This window comes from Ictalurus punctatus, chromosome 25 (genome assembly GCF_001660625.3).
Source record: "Ictalurus punctatus breed USDA103 chromosome 25, Coco_2.0, whole genome shotgun sequence".
Classification (NCBI taxonomy): Eukaryota; Metazoa; Chordata; class Actinopteri; order Siluriformes; family Ictaluridae; genus Ictalurus; species Ictalurus punctatus.
The window spans coordinates 18,900,987-18,928,078 of record NC_030440.2 but is presented as its reverse complement, the minus strand read 5'-3'; the positions used below and the strand labels follow the sequence as shown (position 1 = coordinate 18,928,078).

At 37.8% G+C, this 27,092-nt stretch overlaps 2 protein-coding genes across 2 annotated transcripts; both read right to left on the bottom strand.

Moving 5' to 3' along the window:
• Nucleotides 1–12,527: 12,527 nt before the first annotated feature.
• On the bottom strand, nucleotides 12,528–16,615 carry LOC108258230 (protein FAM177A1). The gene is made up of 5 exons (XM_017456755.3): nucleotides 16,475–16,615; nucleotides 15,585–15,776; nucleotides 14,227–14,293; nucleotides 13,573–13,670; nucleotides 12,528–13,355 (listed from the first exon to the last, which is right to left on the bottom strand). The coding sequence occupies exons 1-5, from the start codon at nucleotides 16,532–16,534 to the stop codon at nucleotides 12,939–12,941; spliced, it is 834 nt and encodes a 277-aa protein (XP_017312244.2). The 5' UTR covers nucleotides 16,535–16,615; the 3' UTR covers nucleotides 12,528–12,938.
• Nucleotides 16,616–18,574: 1,959 nt separating this feature from the next.
• Nucleotides 18,575–25,713, bottom strand: LOC108258232 (immunoglobulin lambda variable 4-60). The gene is made up of 5 exons (XM_017456757.3): nucleotides 25,561–25,713; nucleotides 25,121–25,462; nucleotides 19,697–19,789; nucleotides 19,284–19,321; nucleotides 18,575–19,107 (listed from the first exon to the last, which is right to left on the bottom strand). The coding sequence occupies exons 1-5, from the start codon at nucleotides 25,610–25,612 to the stop codon at nucleotides 19,069–19,071; spliced, it is 564 nt and encodes a 187-aa protein (XP_017312246.1). The 5' UTR covers nucleotides 25,613–25,713; the 3' UTR covers nucleotides 18,575–19,068.
• Nucleotides 25,714–27,092: the final 1,379 nt, after the last annotated feature.

Here is a 27,092-nt window from a genome sequence, read left to right as displayed (position 1 = left end):
CACACGCACACACGCACACACACACACACACACACACACACACACACACACACACACACACACACACACACACACAGACAAAAGGACACACACACAGACAAAAGGACACACACACACTCACAGACAAAAGGACACACACACACACAAAAGGACACACACACACACACAGACAGAAGGACACACACACACACACGCACACAGACAAAAGGACACACACACACACACACACACACACACACAGACACACACACACACACACTGACAAAAGGACACACACACAGACAAAAGGACACACACACACACACACACACACACAGACAAAAGAACACACATACACACAAACACAGACAAAAGGACACACACACACACAGACAAAAGAACACACATACACACAAACACAGACAAAAGGACACACACACACACAAACAAAAGGAACGCGGCATTGTGCACTTTTGAGCTCAACCTCACTGTAGAGTTTTGAAGCTTGGCTCTTCACTCGAGCGTGTTTGACTGTTGCTTTTATCTGTGGAAGATAATCGAGTGATACTGCTGCTTTCAGGTTGGATAAGCAAACGAAATTGTTGTCAGGGACTTCCCCACAGTCTGGCATTAAATAATGACAGACAGACAGCATGACAGGGTTCTCATATCTCATAACTGCCTGATAACATTAACACCGGATGCTCTTCTCCTTGATGTCTCCTGTCTGCATGAAGGACAACGAGGCCAGAAAACACATCCAACCTTCATCCAGGCCTGAGGTCATCTGTAATGCTCATCATTATTCACAACTGTGCTACAGATCAGGGGAAAGTTCCGGGGATTTCTGAAAAGCAGAACTGTAAAAAAAGTTCAGGAAGTTGAGGACATGCACAAGGTGACTTATCATTTCATGTCTCTTCTCAATGGGCTCTCGCTTCAAGTTCAGGGAACGTCTATACTACCTTTATACTTATATAATTATACTGCTTTTATTTACATCAAAAATAAAATGGCTATCAATGGGGTTCACGAAATAACGTCTTTATACATGGATTGGGTTTATGTGTGTTTTAAAATTCACGTCATCGCCTGTTAAAGCATGGAAATTTGCCCGGATATGAACAGCTCTATATTTTATTTAAAACGTTAATGAATTATAAATGTAATAAGAAAATACGTACATTAAGATGCTTTATGTATGTTCATATGAGAACAAATGGACTGTATAGAAGGTTTTTATCTCATGTTGATTAAAATTCTTGTGCATATTTATTAACATTTAAATTTCTAATTGTGTTTTGTGATATTGAAAATTTAAAATTTAAAACCATTTAAAATGGTTTATTAGACATTTTTAATTATTATTATTCTTTTAAAATGTTTCTCTTTTTGGATGTTTAAATAAATAATTTCAGTAAAAGAAATCCATCCCAATATTTCAACGTATTAAATAAATAAAATGAATAAACTACCTGACCTAACCTGAAATCCAGGAAGTGTCTGCAGTGAACGTCAGCAATAAAAAGTAAACAAAACAAAAACGTAGACACAAATATGAACACTACCCCCCAAAGCCCCTTTGCAAACCTTTTCACTCCCATGCACAGCACTTCAGAGCACTTCACTGGAGGTTTGAAAAGTTCAGAATGTTCCTTCATTGTTGTTGTGCTGTTAAGGACATAATTCCAGTCTCTGTGAATAAAAGGACATAGTGTGCCTGAGGGAAGCTGAGGGAAATTCCCAGCGTTCAGTAAACTCAGCTGCTGCTCTTCACAGCATTCCTCTCTATTCAAACTCAGTATGCAAACATCACATCCCGGAAGGCGTTGAAGCTCTTTTTTCTGACCCATTTATGAAGTATAGGGCAGGTGTGCTGTCATATCCTGAGCACTAAAGGTGTAGGAGACGGTTTAGACTGTTTTTCAATCCCACACATTATTATAATTATTTGTCCATCCGCCTGCGAGATTCTCTAATGAATAGAGTTGGTGGGTCTGTTTCCAAAAATATAAACTCATTAGCAAACTCAACCACAGTGACATGTACCAGGATAAAGCACAAACACTGTAAATACAGAAAACTTCACCACACTGATGATTACACACGTTTTTTATATGTTTATGTGGAGCATACACTGTACAACATACACTGTACATCATACACTGTACATCATACACTGTACATCATACACTGCAGAGCAGAAGGTACACTGTACAACACACACTGTACAACATACACTGTACAACATACACTGTACAATATACACTGTACATCATATACTGTACATCATACACTGTACATCATACACTGCAGAGCAGAAGATACACTGTACAACATACACTGTACAATATACACTGTACAATATACACTGTACAACATACACTGTACAATATACACTGCAGAGCAGAAGGTACACTGTACAACACACACTGTACAATATACACTGTACAACATACACTGTACATCATACACTGTACATCATACACTGCAGAGCAGAAGGTACACTGTACAACACACACTGTACAATATACACTGTACAATATACACTGTACAACATACACTGTACATTATACACTGCAGAGCAGAAGATACACTGTACAACACACACTGTACAATATACATTGTACAACATACACTGTACAATATACACTGTACAACATACACTGTACATCATACACTGTACAACATACACTGTACAACATACACTGTACATCATACACTGCAGAGCAGAAGATACACTGTACAACACACACTGTACAATATACATTGTACAACATACACTGTACAATATACACTGTACATCATACACTGTACATCATACACTGCAGAGCAGAAGATACACTGTACAACATACACTGTACAACATACACTGTACAATATACACTGTACATCATACACTGTACATCATACACTGTAGAGCAGAAGGTACACTGTACAACACACACTGTACAACATACACTGTACAACATACACTGTACATCATACACTGCAGAGCAGAAGGTACACTGTACAACACACACTGTACAACATACACTGTACAACATACACTGTACAATATACACTGTACATCATACACTGTACATCATACACTGCAGAGCAGAAGATACACTGTACAACATACACTGTACAATATACACTGTACAATATACACTGTACAATATACACTGTACAACATACATTGTACATTATACACTGTACATCATACACTGCAGAGCAGAAGATACACTGTACAACACACACTGTACAATATACATTGTACAACATACACTGTACAATATACACTGTACAACATACACTGTACATTATACACTGTACATCATACACTGCAGAGCAGAAGATACACTGTACAACACACACTGTACAATATACATTGTACAACATACACTGTACATCATACACTGTACATCATACACTGCAGAGCAGAAGGTACACTGTACAACACACACTGTACAATATACACTGTACAATATACACTGTACAACATACACTGTACATTATACACTGCAGAGCAGAAGATACACTGTACAACACACACTGTACAATATACATTGTACAACATACACTGTACAATATACACTGTACAACATACACTGTACATCATACACTGTACAACATACACTGTACAACATACACTGTACATCATACACTGCAGAGCAGAAGATACACTGTACAACACACACTGTACAATATACATTGTACAACATACACTGTACAATATACACTGTACATCATACACTGTACATCATACACTGCAGAGCAGAAGATACACTGTACAACATACACTGTACAACATACACTGTACAATATACACTGTACATCATACACTGTACATCATACACTGTAGAGCAGAAGGTACACTGTACAACACACACTGTACAACATACACTGTACAACATACACTGTACATCATACACTGCAGAGCAGAAGGTACACTGTACAACACACACTGTACAACATACACTGTACAACATACACTGTACAATATACACTGTACATCATACACTGTACATCATACACTGCAGAGCAGAAGATACACTGTACAACATACACTGTACAATATACACTGTACAATATACACTGTACAATATACACTGTACAACATACATTGTACATTATACACTGTACATCATACACTGCAGAGCAGAAGATACACTGTACAACACACACTGTACAATATACATTGTACAACATACACTGTACAATATACACTGTACAACATACACTGTACATTATACACTGTACATCATACACTGCAGAGCAGAAGATACACTGTACAACACACACTGTACAATATACATTGTACAACATACACTGTACAATATACACTGTACAACATACACTGTACATCATACACTGTACAACATACACTGTACAACATACACTGTACATCATACACTGCAGAGCAGAAGATACACTGTACAACACACACTGTACAATATTCATTGTACAACACACACTGTACAATATACACTGTACAACATACACTGTACATCATACACTGTACATCATACACTGTACAACATACACTGTACATCATACACTGTACAACATAGACTGTACATCATACACTGCAGAGCAGAAGATACACAGTACAACATACACTGTACAATATACACTGTACAACATACACTGTACAACATACACTGCAGAGCAGAACATACACTGTACAACATACACTGCAGAGCAGAAGATACACTGTACAACATACACTGTACAACATACACTGTACATCATACACTGCAGAGCAGAACATACACTGTACAATATACACTGTACAATATACACTGCAGAGCAGAGCATACACTGTACATCATACACTGTACAACATACACTGTACAACATACACTGCAGAGCAGAACATACACTGTACAACATATACTGCAGAGCAGAACATACACTGTACATCATACACTGTACATCATACATTGTACAACATACACTGTACAATATACACCGCAGAGCAGAGCATACACTGCTGCAAAAAAAAACCCACAATAGAAACCCTCATAGAATTTGTAATGGTTTTAATGGTTATAATGGGAGTTGTATTGGTTTTAATGGAAATGTGGGTCTCTACTGGTAATTTGTTGCCTTCTATTGGTGGCATGTTATGTCTAGTGGATACCATTAAGAAGCAATAATGGTAATGGTTTTAATGGTTAGCTGATTGTTTGTAATGGTATTTGTAGTGGAATCCATTAGAATGCCTGTGATGCTTTCTATTGTCTTTTTTTCCAGCAGGGAAGTCCCTGTGAATGAGCTGTTACAATAGAAATGATATCATTCCATAGTACCCATGATGCTGAGCACATTAACGTATATAGTCCTGTGATCTGCAGCTGCACTACTGCCATAGAAAACAAATCAACACTGTCTGACCAATCACAACCCAGAACTTTACGCTTTTTCAATTGTCCTAATTTCAGGAGAAAGATTTCATCATGTTGATGAAAGCTGAAGAGCTAGAAAGAGCATGAACGCCACGGCAGTTAGAGCACTTTAAAAGGAATGGAAACTTTGACCTCGCCTCTGTGTCTTGTATTCAGAGAACACCGCAAGAAGGCGGTGCAGGGACTTTCCACAGAGAACATGAGCGAGAGAGAGAGAGAGAGAGAGAGAGAGAGAGAGAGAGAGAGAGAGAGAGAGAGAGAGACCCATCTACACAATGCTTATGATCCTGTCTGCTGTAACACTTCATCACATGCATGACATGAACTTTTATTTGCATGCACAAGAAGTTTATCTATTGATTTATGTGCACTTAAGACATCAGTTAATGTTAAATTCTGCACAATGTTCTGATAAAACAGTAAGTAGCATACTGAACATTCCTTTGTGGATGACTGTCACACAGGGACATGTTCTTACAGTTTTGTTTTGTGGCACACCTGATTCATACCTGAGTGTGACACGTGCGTTTCATGTCTCTTTGACAGGAGGCATCGTGTTTAACGTTCAGCTCCACCCTGAAACACACTATGTTTATGAACACTATGATGTGTTCAGTGACCCCAGAGCTAATTTGTTGGTTGTTGTGCGTAGATGATGTCACATGGGGGCATTATTTATTTATTTATTTGGTCTATTTTCACTCATTTCAATAGAAATGTTCAATATCATATTAATGAGAAATCCAGCACAGAAGTAGTGGAGACCCGAATGAGTCTCAGAATGCAATGCAGATACTGTATATGACAGCAGAGACTCATATAGCGATGAGAAGTATAGAAGATGGTATTAGTATGAAAGCTGATGCTTTGGAAGCTGAGTATATAGAGTGTACAGATACGGAGTCTGCATTGCATTGCTGTATTATTGTCCAGGCCTAAAATCCTACTGCACCACTATCAGCAGGTAGTCTAGTGGCATGACAAAAGAAGTTAAAATAAAAAAAATAATTAAAAAAAGGGTCTAAATAAATCTTGGGCACCATTCCAAGTCACATGTTAATTACAAAGATTGATATTTAAGTTGTTCAGGTTGGATCTTTCGTTTATGCTGCTTTAAGGAAACACTGCTGCAGGGGGAAAATGTGGGAAATGACACAGACGAGAAACCTTTATTTTGCTTCGGGAGGATATCTGAATCTTGACTAGCTGGTTCTGAGACAAGGATCACGTGGACTTATTAAAGAAAAAAAATCCAGCAACTGAAGAGCGTAAATAAAGAGTGCATTAGTACTAATGGGAACAAACACAGCATGTACAACGGGCAATAAACGCACCAACGAACATGTAGAGAATTAAGATGTACTGTGACGTATTAGCTGTATGAAAACACGTTTTCACCCTCCATGGGCCACATTATAAAAAATCTACGGATGTTTTACGTGTAGTTCCACAATGCAGTTTTATATATTTGTTTGCAGTATAAGGCTTTTGACCTTTGACCTAGGAAAATATCATTTATACATGACAATAGACTACAGTAGGTGACATTTCATCAAAACAAGTCTGTTTCTTACATGAAAACATCAAATACGTCTTTAAAATGTATTACTGAATGTGTTTACTGAAACATATTTATGTTTGCGACGTCCTTCCTCGAACAGTTCATTCACACCGCTCTCAGCTGCACCGTCATCGCTGTTCTCAGGAACTGAAACACACGCACACATTCCTCATTCCATAAAATGAAGACTCATTGAAAGGTACATAAAGAAAAAAAAAGCATGAAACATCTCGATCACTGGTTCTCAGTGGTACTCCAGCGCTGCATATTTTGAACTAGAAACTAATAATTAATTGAGTTTTTTTTTATTACCACATCCGATTATCAAGGCTTTCATAATCTGCATCATACATGCATCAGACATTGCAGATTCTATTGTGTGTGTGTGTTTTTTTTTTTAGCACTAGATGGCTTCACAGATGAAACACTAGTGTGTGATGTGGTGTGTCCTACTTTGTTTCACTGCTGCTGGGAGTCACTTGGTGACAGACACAACGCAGGACAGTTTTTTTTATGTAAATGATCAGAATGATGATGTACAGAGAAAAGTCCCTGTTACAGGTGATTTATAGAATCAGGCAGAAGAATGAAGCAATTCTTCTATATGAATGTGGGATATATTCTGCATGTGAGATGAGAATGAGATTCAACTTTATCGTCAAGTACTAATATAACACAATACAGTTTAGTGTCTTATTCGATATTACACTACTACACACGCACAGTCCACTTTATTAAGAATACCTGTATTGCACATTGTATTCATGCAAGTTTCCAATCATGTGCCCGCAGCGCGCTGCATACAATGGTAAACGGTCTGCACTTTTATAGTGCTTTTATCCAAAGCACTTTACAGTGTGTCTCATTCACCCATTCACACACACCAATGGTAGCAGAGCTGCCATGCAAGGTGCTAACTTGCCATCGGGAGAAACACGGGGTTCAGTGTTTTGCCAAAGGCCACTTCGGTATGTGGGACGGGAATCGAACCGCCAACCCTACGATTAGTGAACAACCCACTCTTCCACCTGAGCCACAGCCACCCATGATGATCAATCATGAAAATACCTGAAAGGGTGTGAAAATATCCATTTATTGTGCCTGAGTGACACCTAGAAAACGTCTGTAGTGAAAGACTCTTCAAATTGAACTGAATTTTTTAAATATATGTTTCTGTAGACAAAATGCAGGAAACTATTGTAGCATGTTTGTTGTTGTTTTTTTTTTTTGCTTGATATATGCTATAAAAGTATGCAGGTAATGTTATTTGCTAATGCTATTTGATGTATTTTGACTACATTGGCTTCACATAATAAATGGAACAAATTTGTATTTTTTTTGCAAGTAAATTGTTAAGAATAGATTAAATTCGTACATAATTGCATTTACAGTTAAAGTAGCTACTTCTAGGTCAATTTACTTCACGTTTTCTCAGAAACACTGTCTCGGATTACCGGCTAGCACTGGACTGAAGATCATTCGAATCCTGCGTTTGATATTCATCACTCACATGATTTCTAAATGTACACAGATATGACTTTGAGTTATCATGTTTTATTTGAGTAAAGCTGCTTTCATACTTGGGAGGGGAAAAAAAGGTGCTTAAAGCTGATATGGAATAAAAAAAGCTTCTCTGACCCATATTTTTAGCCCAGCTATTTTTAAAGTGCACATACTATATGACTGTTAAATGAAATACACGAACGTAGTGAAGGGAAATGCGTATGAATATCTATTGTTAGACATTGTTGTTAGAGGAACTGCATACATGTGACACCATAAGTTCAAAGGGTGACCTGACAGCAAGACGCTTTTATATCTTGGGATTTTCCCGTGTGGATTACAGCACGAGCTTCACACAGGACACGCTGGAGTTTACATGACAAACAAGAACATTAAGGCTGACTGATTATCAGTTTACTTACACAACATCAACACACAACACCTTTCTTTAGAAAATTGCACAACGAAGATTGCATACGATTTCCTCCACATTAAAGCCTACCTAAAGTGGCTACACTGCCACCTAGTGGATCATAAATACACTACAGCATATGTGTAGTAGGAAATTAAGTTTTCCACCAAACTCATACAATTAAGCTGATGAGGTACATTCTTTCTTATTGAGTAAGAAATGTATTTTCTTGGTTATTTTTTTGTTATTTATTTCTACATACATGAACACGTGGTGTGTGAAGGTTGGAAAAAGGTGGAAGAACTCGAGTGTCCTGCACAGAGCCCTGACCTCAACCCCACTGACCTTTGGGATGAACTGGACCTGGAGTCTCCTCACCATCACAACATCAATGCCTGATCTCACTAATGCTCTTGTAGCTGAATGAACACAAAGCCCCACAGCCACACCTCAAAATCTAGTGGAAAGCCTTCCCAGAAGAGAGAGTGGAGTGCATTATAATAGCAAAGGGGAATATATCTGGAACGAAGATGTTCAACAAACACACATGTTCAGGTGTCCACAACTTTGCCATACATACATCACCTCACTCAGCCACTCAAAGTAAACGCTCAAAGTGTTTTGCATACATGGGACAATAAAATTGACCTGAACTAAATTTATCTGGGAATATTATTCAGATGATAGTGAAAGTGACTCTTGAACATTCAAATAAACTGAAAGTCCAAAATGATTTAGAATTGTTGAAAGTGAAACTAAAAGTAGACTTTTTTTTGGTATCTGTACGTAATTCCCAGAGTAAATTTTGATTAGGCACAGATAAGAACAGTCTGTACTAATCTTTCTGAGAGATTAAGTGTTTATTGTGATTATTACTGGAACAACAGTCACAATTTTTTTTTTCATCACTACCGGTTCTCCATCGTCTCCACCTCCCTCTGTCTTCCCAGAATCCTCAGTACTATTGAATCTAATCAGATCACATACATAAAAAGCCACACCCATCACTGGAGTACTCTGGAAAGTCTGGTCATAAAAATTCCTGTGCACGACTCTGTTCCTTGTTATTTCCTGATTTTGTTGAGTTGTTTTACGACTATGGCTGTGTCTCAATATACGTAGTGGCTACTATCTATTTACTATCTATGCTTTCTCCCTAATTTGGTCACCTACCAATTCCCACCCACCAGTCATCTCTCCTCTATCATAGAACAACTACCATACAGGGAGGGTGAAGGCTAACACATGCTTCCTCTGAGACAAGTGAAGTGTACCACCGTCATGTTTCTAGACTTCTGCTCATGCTGCATCACAGGGCAACATAACACACTTATAAAAAAAAAGCACTATCTACTCTCCTCTCTTCCACATACATGACCTCACAGACGCCCACGACTCTCTAGTGTCACTGTGATTGACAGAGGAGAGAAAGTAATGCCGACCCTACCACACAGACAGCAATTATGCTATTTTGATGTCATTAAGTTAAGATGTCCGTTTATTGTTACAATAACTATTTGTAGATTGTTCATGAAACAAATCAGTTCCTGTTCTCACTTACATTATGGCAGAAATGTGACAAAAAAGAAACAAAAAACACAGTTTGTCATGTTACAGAGAAACCACAAAGTGTAAACTCCAAACTGGGTCATTCCATCTCAAGTGGTCTAATTTGTTTTGAGTGATTACCTCCATGTATTGTCATTGCAAAACGACCAGTTTATTTATTTATTTTTATTTTACTTGGTTTAACTACGACAGCTGTCTTTGCGTCATGGCACGCAACAAGTTTTTTTTTATACAGCTGTTTACGGAAACCTCAATATCTCAGCTCAGGATGGTCATAGCTCCTTGGAACTAAAACTGATCTCTAGAGCACACTACAAAGTGCACATACACATATAAACATTTTGCACGTTCTCGTTAAGTCCTAATGTAATGCTCAAGATTGCTCACAGTTCCACTTTTAGGGTCGATTTATAACGGGAAGGGTTCGAGTCTCAGTCTGAATTTTTAGGGGGTATTTGGTAAGCATAGTCTGCATGCAGAACATTTCAGGTTTATCTCTTACTTTTTTTAAGGGGGGCGAGAAATTTTTTTAAAAATCCCCCACACTTTCGGGTTGAATGTTATCTCTGGAAGGGGACCAGATACAAACCAGGTGTTTTCACAGAAATAAGTCCTCTATAGTAGAATTCTGCTGTAAAAATGTTGAGTTTAAGATTCCCCAGGTTACAGAGCTAGGGCTAATGGAAATCTGGGGAAAAGCCTACTTTATTCATCCATTTTGGGAAATGAACAGATGTAATATAAGCATAACAAATAATAAAAATTAACAGTATTTTACAGTAATCACATTTATGATTGACAAACATTAGCTCATGCTTGTCAATGAGGTCTAAAATGTTACTACATTTGATATTGGAAACAGTGAAGCATGATCTATCACAGGGTTCTTCAGATCTGCAGAGTTTAGCTATAACCTCCAAACTCACCTGAGAGTAATTTTCTAGTAATCCTGAAGACCTTGGTTAGGTTGTTCAGGTGTGTTTGATTAGGGTTGGAGTTAAACTCTGCAGGACAGTGGACCTCGAGGGCCGGATTTGAAGAACCCTGATCCATCGTGTTGGTACAGGTGTACAGTTGGTATGTGTAAATAGATTTTATTCAAATATGGAAGTAAAGTGTTCAGTGTTACATAAAGACATTTTATCCTTATAGAAATTTCAATATATCAACAGTTGCACCCATTATGTGGTGCGTCTGCTGTACACACGTACTATAGAAACAATAACGTATTAGTACATGTGCATTAATATAAACCTGTAATCTGCAGCTGTATTAAACCTTTATATGTATATAAAATCTCTAATATTGTGATTATGCAAGTAAACCAACAATAGTTTAACAGTAAAATAATTGTTTAATAATGAATCCAATCAATCTGCTCAATTTTTTTTTTTTTTTTCATATGAGATGCAAGTTGAAACGGTTCATCACCAGCTCAATGCTGTATTGTATCATGTCTGAAGGACGTCCTTGTTCTCATTTGGGTGTGGCTGCGTAGATGAGCCGTCTCTCTCTGCAGCACCACCAACCTCCATCCTCCAACCTACAACTCTTTACTCTGCTGAACGCCAGAATAAAAGCAGAACTGGTGGAAAGCTGAAGTAGCACACTTCCATTTCAGTTACACACATGACCACCACACAGCTGATTCATAGCATCATTTCTGACATAGATAAATAAATAAATAAATAAACAAACAAGAATTCTTATAAATTCCCCTCAGTACAAACTAGTAGGAATGTGCGATGGCTATGGCTGTAGAATGAAAGAAGTGAGGAAGGAGAGACAGAAAGAAGGAAAGAACAAATTAAAGAACGAAAGAAAGAAAAATACAAAAACAAACCAAGAAGTGAGGAAAGAATAATAATTTAAAAAAAAAACTTTCTAGGGGTGCCAATAATTTTGACATGTGATTTTTGCTAAAAATATATTAAAGTTAGATTCATTTTAATTAAAAGGTTAGACTTCTCATGTTTTCAGTGTGAGATTAAGCTAATTAATTAATTACATTTTTTTTAACTTTAAACCCATCTTTAAAAAGGGTGCCAATAATTTTGAAAGTGTGACAGAACACACACTGCAATGATATTAAATAAAACTATTAAAAAAGTTCAAATTGTGCCCAATATAGACATTTATTCCAGTGTTAAATAGAAAAATATAAAACATTTTTTACTTAATTATAACAGATATTAAGTATTAAAAATTTAATAAATACAAGTAGAAACTTTACTGCAGGAAATTAAGGCTTTCTGATATGTTTTACAATTGATCTTAAAGTAAACGTTGACCACTGAATAAATAACAGTACTATAAATATAAATAAGTCAGCACATCAAAATTTCAGTACATCAGTGCAATATGCTCTAAAACAACTAAAAACTTTATATTTGGTCCATGATGAGGGTAAAGCAAAGTAAAACACGCTATTAAAGACGTGTAAAAGAGGAAAGAGTTAAGATTTGTTTAGTGCTGCAGGTGGAACCTCAGGTGGAGAACTCAGTGCTGGAACTGAAGGTGGCTAAATGCTCTGTACAGTAACAGGAACATCGAGGTTCTCGCGTTCAGGAGGAGTCTCAGCGTCGAGGTTCACGGGTTCAGGAGGAGTCTCAGCGTCGAGGTTCACGGGTTCAGGAGGAGTCTCAGCGTCGAGGTTCACGGGTTCAGGAGGAGTCTCAGCGTCGAGGTTCACGGGTTCATGAGGAGTCTCAGCATCGAGGTTCACGGATTCAGGAGGAGTCTCAGCGTCAAGGTTCACGGGTTCAGGAGGTGTCTCAGCGTCGAGGTTCACGGGTTCAGGAGGAGTCACAGCATTGAGGTTCTTGGTGTCATCAACGTTAGTCTCGTCAATGCTCTGCTCCTGGATCTCCTCCTTTTGTTTCTCCTCAAAATGTGACTCTGCCTCCTCTGAGTCAGGAGAATCCGTAGCTTTGTTTTCCTTTTGAAAGCGAGAGAGAGAGAGAGAGAGAGAGAGAGAGAGAGAGAGAGAGAGAGAGAGAGAGAGAGAGAGAGAGAGAGAGAGAGAGAGAGAGAGAAAGTGAGTGAGTGAGAGAAGAACTGATAAATAACCTTTCACAAAAGACAGAATGAAAGGAGACAAAAGTGATGAAGGAAATGAATTATATGTTATATCAGTATATGTTTACTGGTTCTACCTGTTTGTTGGTTCTGCTGTACTCGTCGATGGCGTACTGATATTTGGCGGATGTGATGCCGAACAACGAGGCCATTCTCTCTCCCACATAATCACACGCTGCCGTCACAATAAAACACCAACAAGTTTAAAAATCAATGATCCAGAGACTTTTTACAGTTTTACATGGTTTCTGTAGAATCTCACCACTAGGTGGTGCACTGTTGGGAAAAAAAAAACATCACTCCCTGAACCAGAAAACTAAACTAAAGTTCCCTTTCAAAGGGAACTCCATGTTGGGTTTAGCATAACACTAAACACAAGGTATTGTTCACTTCTCAGAGAACAGAGTTACATGTGTAACCCAAATGTTTTTAACTATTCCTGCAAAAAAGGGAGGAGGAAAGGAATTAATGCTCTTTCTGGAAAATAAGTAAATCCAGACATTTTCATGACTATTTACAGGTTGATGACTAAACAAAAAACTTTTTAAAAAATTCTAAATTAATTAAAAAAAAAAAGAAAAAAAGAAGATTTTAATGGTTATTGGCTGTATAATGAAAAGAGAAACAGTGACGTGATTAGTGAGGCTGTGGATAAAGAATCGTTGTGAAAATTTTAATATGTTAATTAAGTGTGTGAGAGAGAGTGTGTGTATGTGTATGTATGTGTTTACCTGACACAGTGTTTGTAGCTGCTCTCCACATCTGAAACCAGACGTACGGACCCCATGTCAGCTTCGACTGTAAATACAGAAGGAATAAAAAAAAAAAAATAAAAAAAAAACTTTATCTGCTGATTTTCTTTTTAAAATAAATAAATAAATAAATAAAAATAAAACCCAATTCTTTTTCCATGTATTATTTTTGCTCAGGTTCAACACATGGTAATGTTTTTATGTCAAACAGTCTTTTAATATTTAAAAATGATATGAATTTGAACTCGTACTGTCTTACTCTACCACTTTGTTTACTTTACTATTGTTTTTTTACATTGTTGCTTTACGTTGTTGTCTGAAGAGCTTTTATACTCATTATAATCTCGTTGTTTTGCACAGCAGCACAATGACAGTAAAGTCTTCTTTTCAGTGACTCAGATCATAAAGTCTTTTCAACACCATAAAACAAAGTTTACAATAGTTTGGCCAGTGAGTTTTCTTTGATGTTGAAACTATGGCTGAAATTATCGAGTGAAATCTTACTTTACCTTCTAATACACACGGCATCATTTTACTTTGAACTGCATTTTTTAAATAAAATCCCTACAAGCATCCATTCTCTGTGCCCTACATGTGATTTAGACTATTTTGAATACCCAGATTTAACAGTCAGTAAAAATTCCTCCATTTAGAATAAAAGTGTGTTGTTTGAGATGTTTTCCGCACAGATAAACTCCTCCTGCACACGAACCTGCTGCTGAATGATCAGATTATAACCGAAGTCATGTGGAGTTCACTATAGACTGTGTTCATACGTGTGTTGTCATCTGGTCCCTTGTTTTATATACTATAAGCGTTGTGTTACTGCTTTAATCGAATGTATAGCGTGACACCAGTCTGAAGCAGGATGAACAGGACGTTCCCGAAGATCGAGTTTCAGACTAGGACGGAGTGACAGCAGCGAGTTCTGTGAAAGCTGGTTTTGGATTAAACTAGAGACAAAATATTTGGAAATATGCAACTGTCCCTGATGACAAAACCCCCAATATAAACCATCATAGAAACTCAAGTGGTTTCCACTACAAATACCATTACGAGCCATCAGCTGACCATTAAAACCATTATCAAATGGTTCCCATTAGGTAATAGGACATATTAAGGACATATATAGGTCCTTAAGAGTATCCACTAGACATAACATGCCACCAATAGAAGGCTACAAATTACCATTAGAGACCTACAGGATCCATTAAAACCAATACAATTCCCTTAATAACAATGAAACCCATTACAATTTGTATCTTTTTTCAGCAGGGGTATCGCTAAAGCAAACCACACACACACACACACACACACACACACACACACACACACACCGCATCTACTGAAGACAAAAGGTCGTTTTTGTCAAGCTGCGTGTGTGTGTGATCTTCCTCGTCCTCGGTGCTGTATTCCTCCATTGTCTCTCCGCTGGAGAAGTGAATGACTCTGCGTGGAGCTTTCTCTCCGCACTCGTCTTTCTGCTGCAGATCTCCCAGTTCCACACACTCAAACTCTTTCTTCACACTCTGAAACGAAACACACACTTTAATAACCCTAATTTACACACACACACACACACACACACACACACACACACACACACACACACACACACACACACTAGTAAAACTGGGCTAATTTAAATACAAACTACAATTTGTTTTAAAGCAAAACCCTGAAAACTAAAACTAAACTATATTACTGAAGTCACAGTGTGTGTTTACATTTGCATTACAACAAAGGAATAATTAAAGAAAGAAAGGAGAGATTGAGTAAGGGAGGGAAGAAAGAAAAGCGTGAGGAAGGAAAGAAATAAAAAAGAGAAATAAGGAATTTAGTAAGGAAAAGTAGAGAGAAATCACTGGTGAAAGAACAATGAAACAAACAAATACATGAATAGATTTAAGTTCATATCAAATCAGAGACCATATTCCAATACTATTTGTTTACAGAACAGTCGTACTATATGCACTATATGAGGTCTTGACTAATGATTACTGATTATTCTCCTATATTTATGTATTTATTTATGTATTTATTATTTATCTATTAATGCAGTGCATTTGTTGAGTCTGAGGAACAAAAAGAAATCTATAAAATCTCAGAATAAAACATGATACGGAAAATCCAACATTTGTATAATCACTGAAAATTCCCGGAGACACAAATAAAATAAAAATAAAATAAGATCTGGATTCATGCAGTTAAAGTAAAACCTTTTTACCTTTTCCTCGGCCATGTTCTCAGTGACACTGTTGCTGATGTTAGTGAGATAAAGCGACATTTATAACAGCAAGATTTTCTCCTTTTGAGCCTCTGATAATAAATTTATAATAGGAGAGACATCTGCGGCGTTTGGGCAACTTCCGGGGTTGAAATCAGGCGGAATTTTACAATAAAAGTCCCCTTGTGTGCATAGTGAGTCCAATTTCTCTTAAAAGGTGTTGTTTTTGTTTTTTGTGTTTATTTGCATGATAGTAGCACATGCTTAGCTACACATAAAATTAACAGAACTAGAATATAAAACATTTTTAGTAGGTCTAACAATAAAGAAATAAGGGGAAAACAAATAAATAAAGCATCACTAGCAAAACTAAAAAAGGGTGTTATGAAAGAAAGAAAAGTGGGACATAAAAAAGGAAAAAGAAAAAGGGAGGCAGAGAAGAAACATTGATATGAAATATGCTCCAGTGTTTTGTTAGGTTCTGTGGTTTCAGTAGAAACGTGGTCTTGGGCTCCCCTAGTGGCCGCTGCATCGCACAGCATCGTTATTTTTTCCAATTAAAATAACATTAGACTGATCAGAAATACAGTCTAGACATTGTTAATGCTGTAAATGACTATTAACAGCTGAATTTAATGGAATATCTACACAGACATATAAAGGCACATTTTCAGCAACCATCACTTTTGTGTTCCAATGGCACATTGTGTTAGATAATCTTAAATTTTCATGTTAACAGGCTAATTCATCATTAGAAGGCCCTTGTGCTATTATGTTGGCACAAACTGGTCTTCTTTAGGCTATATGAATATCTGGAGCATCGGCACTTGTGGGTTTCATTATAGTCTCAAAATGCATAGTGCCTGAGGATGGATGTGAGTCGTGTGCTCGGGATCTCTGCGATTCTATTGCCGTCCCCCAAACCAGACCTGACCTACAGAGTGCCAGTTAGTACTCAAGGGGATATGCATCAGGCATTGGTGGATCAGGGCCATAACACACCAATGCCTGATTCAAGATGAGGTTTTAGAGAGGTGTTGGAAGGTGAAGGTGCGGTGTATTCATGGGGATGTGCATATGGTGCCTCTCACGATCACATGTTGTTGTTGTTTTTTCAGCTGCTCCCATTAGGGGTCATCACAGCAGATCTTTGGTCCTTCTATATTGATTTAGCACAGGTTTTTATCCCATTTTAACTGGGCTGGGGACCTGCACTGAGAGTTCACTGGCTCACGAAACCATCCAGTGGCTGGGTTGGTTCCCTGCTGAGGAATCAAACCTGGGACAACAGAACAGTGTTGTATTGCACAATAAATTGTAAGCTATTGTGTAGTGTAGCAGCAATATAGGCAGAAAAAAGTATCAAATAAAAAGATGCAGAATTGTACAATTAGCAGGGGGTGCAGTGATACTGAATCGTAATGGGTTAAGTGTTGGAGTAGTTCAGGTGTGCATTGGGGGCAGCAGGGTGTTGAGTAATCAGACTGCATCAGGGAAGAAACTATTACACTGTGGTACATCTTTAAAACACACTGATTTTTATGAATTCATTTTTTTTTGTATGTATGCTGTTCACTTTATGTATTTTCTTGTATTTTAATTGCACCCTGGAGTCTGTAATAAAAGTTTTGATTGATAACATCATTCACACACATTTCTGAATATAAATAGAGAGACCTATTAGGTACATCTATACTATTACATCTAATGTGGCGGCTGTGGCTCAGTTGGTAGAATGGGTTGTCTACTAATTGTAGGGTTGGTGGTTCGATTCCTGGCCTACATGACTCCACATGCCGAAGTGTCCATGGGGAAGACACTGAACCCCAAGTTGCTCCCGATGGCAAGTTAGCACCTTGCATGGCAGCTCTGCTACAATTGGTGTGTGAATGGGTGAATGAGACACAGTGTAAAGCGCTTTGGATAAAAGCGCTATATAAGTACGCCATTTTACCATTTACTGTTCCTGATTTTAATATAGAAACACACCAGAAATGAACAAAATGATGTCACACAGTGGCATTTGAGGAATTTGTTAACGAATCACGATGTAAATGATGTAAAATAATAAAATAAAATAAAGGATTCTTTGGCACTCCGTCAGTCATCAATATGCATTTTTAATCTGATTTAATATTTCGTGTCTGGAGATTAATTTCAGGTTAAACAGTGGAATCTCAGTAATGCAGTTAACACTCGTCTTTATACTCGGCCCTCTTGCACTTAAAGACCCTTAGTATTTCTGAAAAAAGTGGAACATGTATTACATTTACAGATGTACTGGAGATAAAAATGTTTTAGCTAATATAAAGTAATTATAATATTCATGAACAGCGGTCCACAAAAACAAATGTTTAAGTAAATTGTGAAGCAGAAAATCCATCAAGTAAGGCAAATTAGTACATTAAGAAGGTGAAAAAGGAGATAAAACTTACAGCAATGAAAAAGCTTTTATCTGATTAAAATATGACACATTTGTCTACAAGTGAGTGTGTCTGAGTAAATAATTAGACGTTTTATTTTAACTTGTGCATAAACATCTTCATGGATCTTCTCTCTGGATGTTCAGGAGGATGAAGGTTTCTTAGCAAAACTCAAGGCAGAACGGTTCCAGACATCAAGCCAGCATCAGTCTAATAAAGAACAAGAACCGTTTATAAACCAGAGCGGATTAAAAGACTAAAAATAATTATTACATTCATATTGTGTAAATAGTTGTCTATTAGAATTCTCTGTGCATTGTGGATTGTAGGTCAGATGTGGATTTATTTAACAGAATAGAATCACAATTAATAGAAGACTGGATTACCTGATTGGTGGGAGTTTGATGGTTTCTTGATGAAGCACCTGAACAATAATACACATAAGAAAAGTTTAAATGTAGAAAGGATTCACATTTTGGTGACAAATTAATACAGTAACTCTATAAATAATAATAATAATAATAATAATAATAATAATAATAATAATAATAATAATAATAATAAAAAAATAATAATAATCTTCTCTGATTTTTATATAAAACTCCAAGCAGAAACACGATTACAATAAGAGATATTATAATGGAGGTCGTTAAGACAATAATCCAAAAGTTGTCTCCTGAAATGATGAAAATGAACAACTTGTATAAATATTGGATGATTTATTAACAGGAAAAGGTTTTAACTACAGAAAATTCTGTTATAGAAAGTGAAAGGAAGTTTATTTGATCAAAACTCTTACCTTCTCCATCACTGCCGTTTGAATCCTGGCGTGTAACAGAATCTGTGTTGTTGTTAACCGTTCCAGGTGTAGGACAGTGTTTCATCTCTTCACCTTTACAAATACATTGGAAAAGCAGCAAATAAACAGAAATGATACTAAATATGAATAATGTGAAATATTGTGATGGCTTGAAGCAACTGAACAATAAAAGTTTAAATGTAGAAAGGATTCACATTTTGGTGACACATTTATACAGTAACACTATGAACAACAACAACAACAACAACAACAAAAGTAAACAAACCTTTTCTTTGATTTTTACATAAAACTCCAACTGATCTATCATTACAATAACAGATATTATATTGGAGATTAAGGCAAATAATTGTTGCCTCCTGAAATGATGAAAATGCACAACTTTAGAAAAATAGAAAATTAGAACATAAACGGCATCAAACCAAATTGTTATTATTTCAAACAGCATGGAAGGAGAACCTCCTGAACTACAGAACATCTCTTAGTGCTGCTAGAACAGTCTCTCTCACCACCCTGATTGAAGATAACAGAAATAATCCTAGATGCTTACTCAATACTGAAGCAAAATTAACTAGGAATAAAACCACAACAGAAACAGGAACACAATCGTTATATAGCAGTGAAGATTTCATGAATATTTTCATTGGCAAAATTGAAAATTAAACAAAAAAAAATTCAGACTATTAATTTAAAAGCAGACAGTCTTATAACTAACCCTGTAGATAATAATATAGCAATATTAGACCTTCAAACAGATCATTCCAGAAGCAATATTCTACAAATAATCAACCCTCCCCTTAACACTGGCTATGTACCTAAATTATTTAAATTAGCAGTTATTAAACCCCTGATTAAAAAACCTGACCTTGACCCCTCTCAACTGTCCAGCTATAGACCAATATCAAATTTCCCATTCACCTCCAAGATCTTAGAGACGGTTGTACACAGCAGCTATGCTCGTACTTACATAGGAACAACATTCATGAAATGTATCAGTCAGGATTTAGACCTCATCACAGCACAGAGACAGCGTTAGTTAAAGTAGTAAATGACCTTCTACTGACCTCTGATCAGGGTTATGTCTTGCTGCTTGTGTTACTTGACCTTAGTGCAGCTTTTGATACTATAGATCACACTATTCTCCTTGATAGATTAGAAAATGTTGTTGGCATTAAGGGAACAGTCCTCTCCTGGCTCAGGTCTTATTAGAGCGATCATTATAAGTACGTAGATGTAAATGGAGACTTCTCCACGCATACAGAGGTTAAATTTGGTGTTCCACAAGGTTCTGTTTTAGGCCCATTGCTTTTCACTTTATATATGCTACCTCTAGGTCAAATTATTCGTAAACATGGAGTTATCTTCCACTGTTATGTTGATGATACACAGCTTTATGTTTCAGCAAAGCTAGACAACAGACAGCAGCTTAATAAAGTTGAGGATTGCGTAAAGAAGATTAGACACTGGATTTTTATCTTCCTTTTACTTAATTCGGAGAAGACAGAAGTACTTATACTAGGACCACAAGCAGCTAAAATTAATCTTTCTGATCACATAGTAACTTTGGATAGTCTGTTTCATTATGTCTAACAGGTAGTGCAAAAAGATATAACAATAAAATAATAATAGTAAAATGCTGTAAATGTAAACATAACATACTATGACACTAAGTATTTACTACGATAAATACAGTGTTAGCAGCAAGAGTGCAGGTAGATCAATACAGTATTTTGTGCATGGTGTTTTAGCCACAATTTAAAAAAGAGAAGTACAAAAACTGCAAAGGGAGTGGAGTGTTGTTCAGTAGCGTATGAGTGTATGTGTGTTGTCAGTCCCGACTCTGGGTGATGAAGAATCTAATGGCTTGGGGGAAGAAACTGTTACACAATCGGGCCGTGAGGGCCCGAGTGTTTCTTTTTTTCTTTTTCTTTTTTCCATTTACATGTGATTCATTTACTAATTTGCTTCTCTTTAAATCCAGTTTTAGACTGTGATATTACAGAGGTCTTTCCAGAGTATTACTTGCTACACTGTATGAGATAACCCCAGTAAAACTGCCTGAATTCTACAATATAATTTGTTCACCATGTTAGGTTTAAATCCTCTAAAAACAGATTCGCAATTAAATTACATTACGTCCTTCAAAGCATTGGCATGTTCTGCTTACTCTCACAATCCTCCAAACTCCCACACCCAAAGTCTCCATAAACAAATGGAGCAAGCTGGACTAACCAATAAAATTACCAAGACTGAGAAACAGTCTGCACACAGTAATGAATGTAATGCCCTTACCTTTTAAAGACTTGTAACAAATAATATAACAGTGTAGCACGTAAAGCCGAGGAGAGAACACTAATACAATTAAATAAGCAGAAACTCTAACCCAGTCAGAGCCTCAAAACAGAGAAGCACATTAATACAGGAGTAAATTTTAAGAGGAGTAAGTCCACAAAATCTAGGTGGAGTAATGTAACGACAATATCTTCAATAAAAATCCGAATTCTGTAGAGCTCGAAGGCCGAGTGCAAAAAATAAAAATAAAAGAAGAGCGAAAAAGACTCTGCTGTGTAGATGATGCAGTTCACCCCGATATCAAGAGTTTAACATAGTCTCCTGCTTCCTCTGCTGAAATAAAGTCCTTCTGAACACCGTTATATGTAATGCGAAGCCAAGCTGGGTGAAGTATTCCATAGCGAGCGCCCTCAATACCACGAAGTTGACGCCAAACATCATTAAATGCGGCCCGGGCTGTCTTGGCTGTGTAGTCAGGGAAAACGGAGATGGTCAAATCCCTCACTTTAATCTTTTGGATCTCTCTCGCACGGCGTAAAATGTCAACACAGTCACTGTGATAGTGGAATCTGCACACAATAGCTCGTGGTCGTTCACCAGGTTTGGGCTTCGGCTGAAGGGTCCGGTGGGACCGGTCCAAAAAACCGACTCCTTCTCCAGACCAAACGCTTCTTTTAACAAGGCCGCTACAGCATCAGTTGTACAGATGTAGGGCCCTCTGGAACTCCCACCATCCTAACGCCACTGCGCCATGACCTCGACTCCGAATCCTCACATTTATTCTCTAATTGAGTCACGGTCGCAGTGAAAGACTAGATAGTAGACTTCATGTGAACTATGTCACCGGTGCAACTGGAGAGAGCGTGCTCCATTTCCCCAACAGTGCCTTTCAATGTTGATATGGTAGCCTTGGTAGCAACTTTATCACTAGCCAGCTGTGTTAGGCCCGAGTGTTTCTATATATTTTTCCAGATGGCAGGCGGGTGAAGAGTGTGTGTGAGGAGTGTGTGTGGTCATCCACAATGCTGGCGGCTTTGCGGATGCAACGTGTGGTGTAAATGTCTATGGTAGAGGGAAGAGAGACCTCAATGATCTTCTCAGCTGTCTTCACTATCTGCTGCAGGGTCTTTTGATCCAAGACAGTACAATTTTCAAACCAGGCAGTGATGGAGCTGCTCAGGATGCTCTCGATCGCCCCTCTGTAGAATGTGGTGAGGATGAGGGGTGGGAGATGGGCTTTTCTAAGCCTTCTTAGAAAGCAGACATGCTGCTAGGCTTCTTGGCTATGGAGCCAATGTTGAAGGACCAGGTGAGGTTCTCTGCCAGGTGAACACCAAGGAATTTGGTGCTCTTGATCTACATGGAAGAGCTGTCAATGTTCAGCAGAGAGTGGTCACTCCGTGGTCTCCTGAAGTTGATGAACATTTTTGTTTTGTTGTTTGCTCTGCACCAGTGTTTTAGCTGCTGCACCTTCTCGCTGCATGCTGACTCGACATTCCTGATGAGGAGACCCACCACAGTTGTGTCATCAGTGAACTTGATAATGTGATTCAAGCTCAGTCATTCATCTACAAGTTGAAAAATTTGAGTTGGAATAGTTTGCAAGAGCATGAGCGGTAGCCTTGTAAACACAAGGCTGTAGTTTGCTGATGTTTAATGTCTCTGACAACCTCCTTAGACCCATTGAGCCAGTTGGTAGCAACTACCTTTTTCAAGATTCGTAAAAGATTAATAAAATCATAAGTGTGGTATTACTGATGTATTTTATGTTGTAGAATAAAATGTGAAAATATCTGGAGATTGTGTAAACCACAGACCTTATTTCTGGAATTTAACCAAAACCTTGAACGCGCCTGACGTTGTAATCGGAAATCCCAACTCGTAAATATGAACCTCTCAGGAGGACCTGAACAGAGCTGCATTTCTGTAGGCTAGGGATGAAATGGTTACCGGTTTCAAGATAAAGTTCCCAGACGGTTAGTTTTACGGTGTCGCATTTAATTATCATTAAAACCCTGATTTTATTACGTGATTTGTAAAACTCAGTGTAAATGTTGTCCACACACCCAGCATGAGTCTGACGCAGGCGCAGCACGCAACATGGTTGTTTTCTGAAAGTGAAAACATGGTGGTGACGGCGCTCGGGAGAATTTCCAACCTTCCAAGAGGACTCCTGCTGATCTGTGCTGAGACTCGGACTCGTTCGGCTCATGCTGAATTGAGCAGACGCGTTCGGTGTTTAATTGTAGCGTCCGTTCTCTAACTAAACTAAATGGTTTTTATTACTATAAACAGGTAAAACGACAGTTGGGGCGGAGCTGCAGTAGCACTATCCGCTGCAGGGTCTTTTGATCCAAGACACTACAATTTTCAAACCAGGCAGTGATGGAGCTGCTGAGGATGCTCTCGATCGCCCCTCTGTAGAATGTGGTGAGGATGAGGGGTAGGAGATGGCCTTTTCTAAGCCTTCATAGAAAGCATTCTTATTTATATATATATAGTCAAATATAAAACCTGTTTAAACGATTTCAGAGTGTGTATCAGTACTTTTTGTACATTTTTCAGCACATTTCAACAATACCGTGATAACACTGATAACTGTGATAGTTCTGGTCACGATAATCGTGATATGAAATGTTCATACCGTTACATGTCTACTGTCAGCACGGAACGAGGCGCGAGTCCGTCCAGCTGAATGGCGGCGTCTGGAGCTCTGTCTCTGAGCCTCGTTTCCGTGAAAACACAGACGCAGCAGGCTCTAAACTCACACCACGTCGTCTGCTGGAGTCGGATGTCAAGCGACATCAGGCGACACCGAGGCCTGGAGGCCTTGTCTGCGCAACAAGCCGAGATCGCGTAGCTTGGATGATTTGTGTACTTTAGCGGTGTGTGGTAATGGTAGACCCGGACACCGGGGCATTAAAACTCGGACTAAGATCAAAAAATAGCACTGTTTTGGATCCGGAGCCGAATAAATTGGAAAAGCAGCAAATAAACAGAAATGATACTAAATATGAATAATGTGAAATATTCAACATTTAATGCATATGTACACATAATTCTGGTTAAAGTGTTGATCTGGAATTAGCAGGTTATCAGAGTAAAACTGTTTACCTTCAAATTGCAGACGTGTTCCAGATGTGAACTTTATTATAATTCCCTCCACTTCTCCACAGAAATATTCTCCTCCATCATCTTCTCTCGTTCCGATAATGTTGAGATCAAACTTCTGGTCATTTACAGTCATACTGAAGCGGATATCTTTAAATCCCTCTGCAAATTTGTAGCTATTAGTCCCGTAAAGTCTTACAAAATACTGAGGCACTTTTCCAAAACTCTGTCTGTACCAAGCTAAATTATCTTTGTTTTTGACCTTGCTCATGTTACACTCCATAGTTACATTTTCTCCACGCTTTACTGTTTTCACATGAAGCTCCATGATGTCAGAAGTGTTTCCTGTAAAAAAGTGTTTAATATTTAATGTTTAATGTCAGTAAATAATTTAAATATGAAATTTGACTATTTTAAATGAAAGTTTTCAAAATGTTACTCACCAGCTGTGCAGAGAGAAAAAAGAGAGTAAAGCGCGACAAAGAGTGTGATCATCGTTCCTGTTTAGACAAAGTGATAGTGAGGTAATGAACTTGTGAGTTCAGTAGAAAACCAGGTCCAGATTCCTCTTTCTTTCTTTTTTGGGGGCTTTATGGACAACTTGTGATGCATTTCCACCACCTACTGGATGGAGAGTGAAGCGTTGATGCAGAAGGAAAAAAATGAACAAACCTAACTAAACATTATATTCTATTATTCTTTTAATTCATTTAAAATAACTTTATATACTTTTTGAGGATTTATTCAGAATGTCATGCAATTGATACTGAGAGTTTTTAATTCTTCTCTGCACTGGAGTCTTTCTCTTTCATATCCCATACAATTTATCATCACAAGCTCTACAGTCTGTGGAGGACCACATTTATCACAATGACCAGATTCATGTTTTTCTGCTCGATCTCATGCATGATGACAAATCAGCTTTTCACTCTCTCTCTATATATATATTTCTCCTCGTTTCTTGTGTGTAAGTAGGTCATTGCTGCTGCTGTGTAAGTATTGTCTTTGACAGACAGTTTGACACATTCTCAGTTTATACACTTAAGAGTTATGTTAGCCATCCATGATAAAGATGCCTTAAGAACCTTTTCGTAAAACTCCAACCAGAACCATGATTACAATAGCATATATTATATTGGTTAAGACAACAATAATCCAATTATTTATTTGAAAAGATAAAAAAAGCATAATTTGGATGAGTATGACTATAACTGTCTCTGAGTTATCAACAGGAACACTTATTTTATCAGATGTCTTTCCTTTTATTTCAGTTTTAATTCCATTACCAAAGAGGATTTGTCCTTTTAGGAGACCTTTTAGTCAATAAGACACAAGTATTTCCATGTATTTTCCTTTAAACCCTGCCTCAGGGGGTGGCTACATGGCCTGAGTCTCAGCCCTCTGTCAGGCAGAACAGCACTGTAGGCTGTATGAAAGGAGTGGAATGGAGAGGATTTCCCCCTTCCCACTAAAAGCATTCTGTAATCACAGAATCACAGGAAATTCCATTTCCTTCTCCCTTCACCCCCCCCTCTTTCTGTCCACTCACTGGAGACAACAGATATTAGTTTTGCATTACAATCCACAAAAACAGAGCACTGTTGTGTGTGCCAATCCCAGGAAATCAGCAGTTTCTGAAATATTCAAACCAGCCCTGGTACCAACAACCATGCCACAGATAAAGTCACAGAGCTCACACTTTTTCCCCATTCTGATGTTTGATGTGAACATTTACCGAATCTTGAACTGCATCGGCATGATTTTATTTTTTTGCATTGCACTGCTATCTCACGATTGGCTGATTAGATAACTTACCTGCTGATGTAGTTGAAGTCGGCTTGACCCAGGGAATCCAGGAATGTCTGGCTTTTAAATTTTGGACACACACTTCAAAGGTTATGACCACAAACGTACTTCAAAATTAGGCCAAAATATGAACCGATGGTGGTGCTAGAGCGTTGGCAGCACTTGGCCC

What these genes read in the sequence shown, in the direction of transcription:
- LOC108258232 (XM_017456757.3), bottom strand. Translation starts at nt 25,612, where the DNA reads ATGATCACACTCTTTGTCGCGCTTTACTCTCTTTTTTCTCTCTGCACA. An exon ending in AACACGTCTGCAATTTGAAG is followed by an intron (nt 19,790 to 25,120) that starts GTAAACAGTTTT and finishes GTATTTGTAAAG; the next exon opens with GTGAAGAGATGAAACACTGT. An exon ending in AAACGGCAGTGATGGAGAAG is followed by an intron (nt 19,322 to 19,696) that starts GTAAGAGTTTTG and finishes ATTATTGTTCAG; the next exon opens with GTGCTTCATCAAGAAACCAT.
- LOC108258230 (XM_017456755.3), bottom strand. Translation starts at nt 16,534, where the DNA reads ATGTCGCTTTATCTCACTAACATCAGCAACAGTGTCACTGAGAACATG. An exon ending in AGAACATGGCCGAGGAAAAG is followed by an intron (nt 15,777 to 16,474) that starts GTAAAAAGGTTT and finishes GTTTCGTTTCAG; the next exon opens with AGTGTGAAGAAAGAGTTTGA. An exon ending in TTTTGTCTTCAGTAGATGCG is followed by an intron (nt 14,294 to 15,584) that starts GTGTGTGTGTGT and finishes CTGTATTTACAG; the next exon opens with TCGAAGCTGACATGGGGTCC.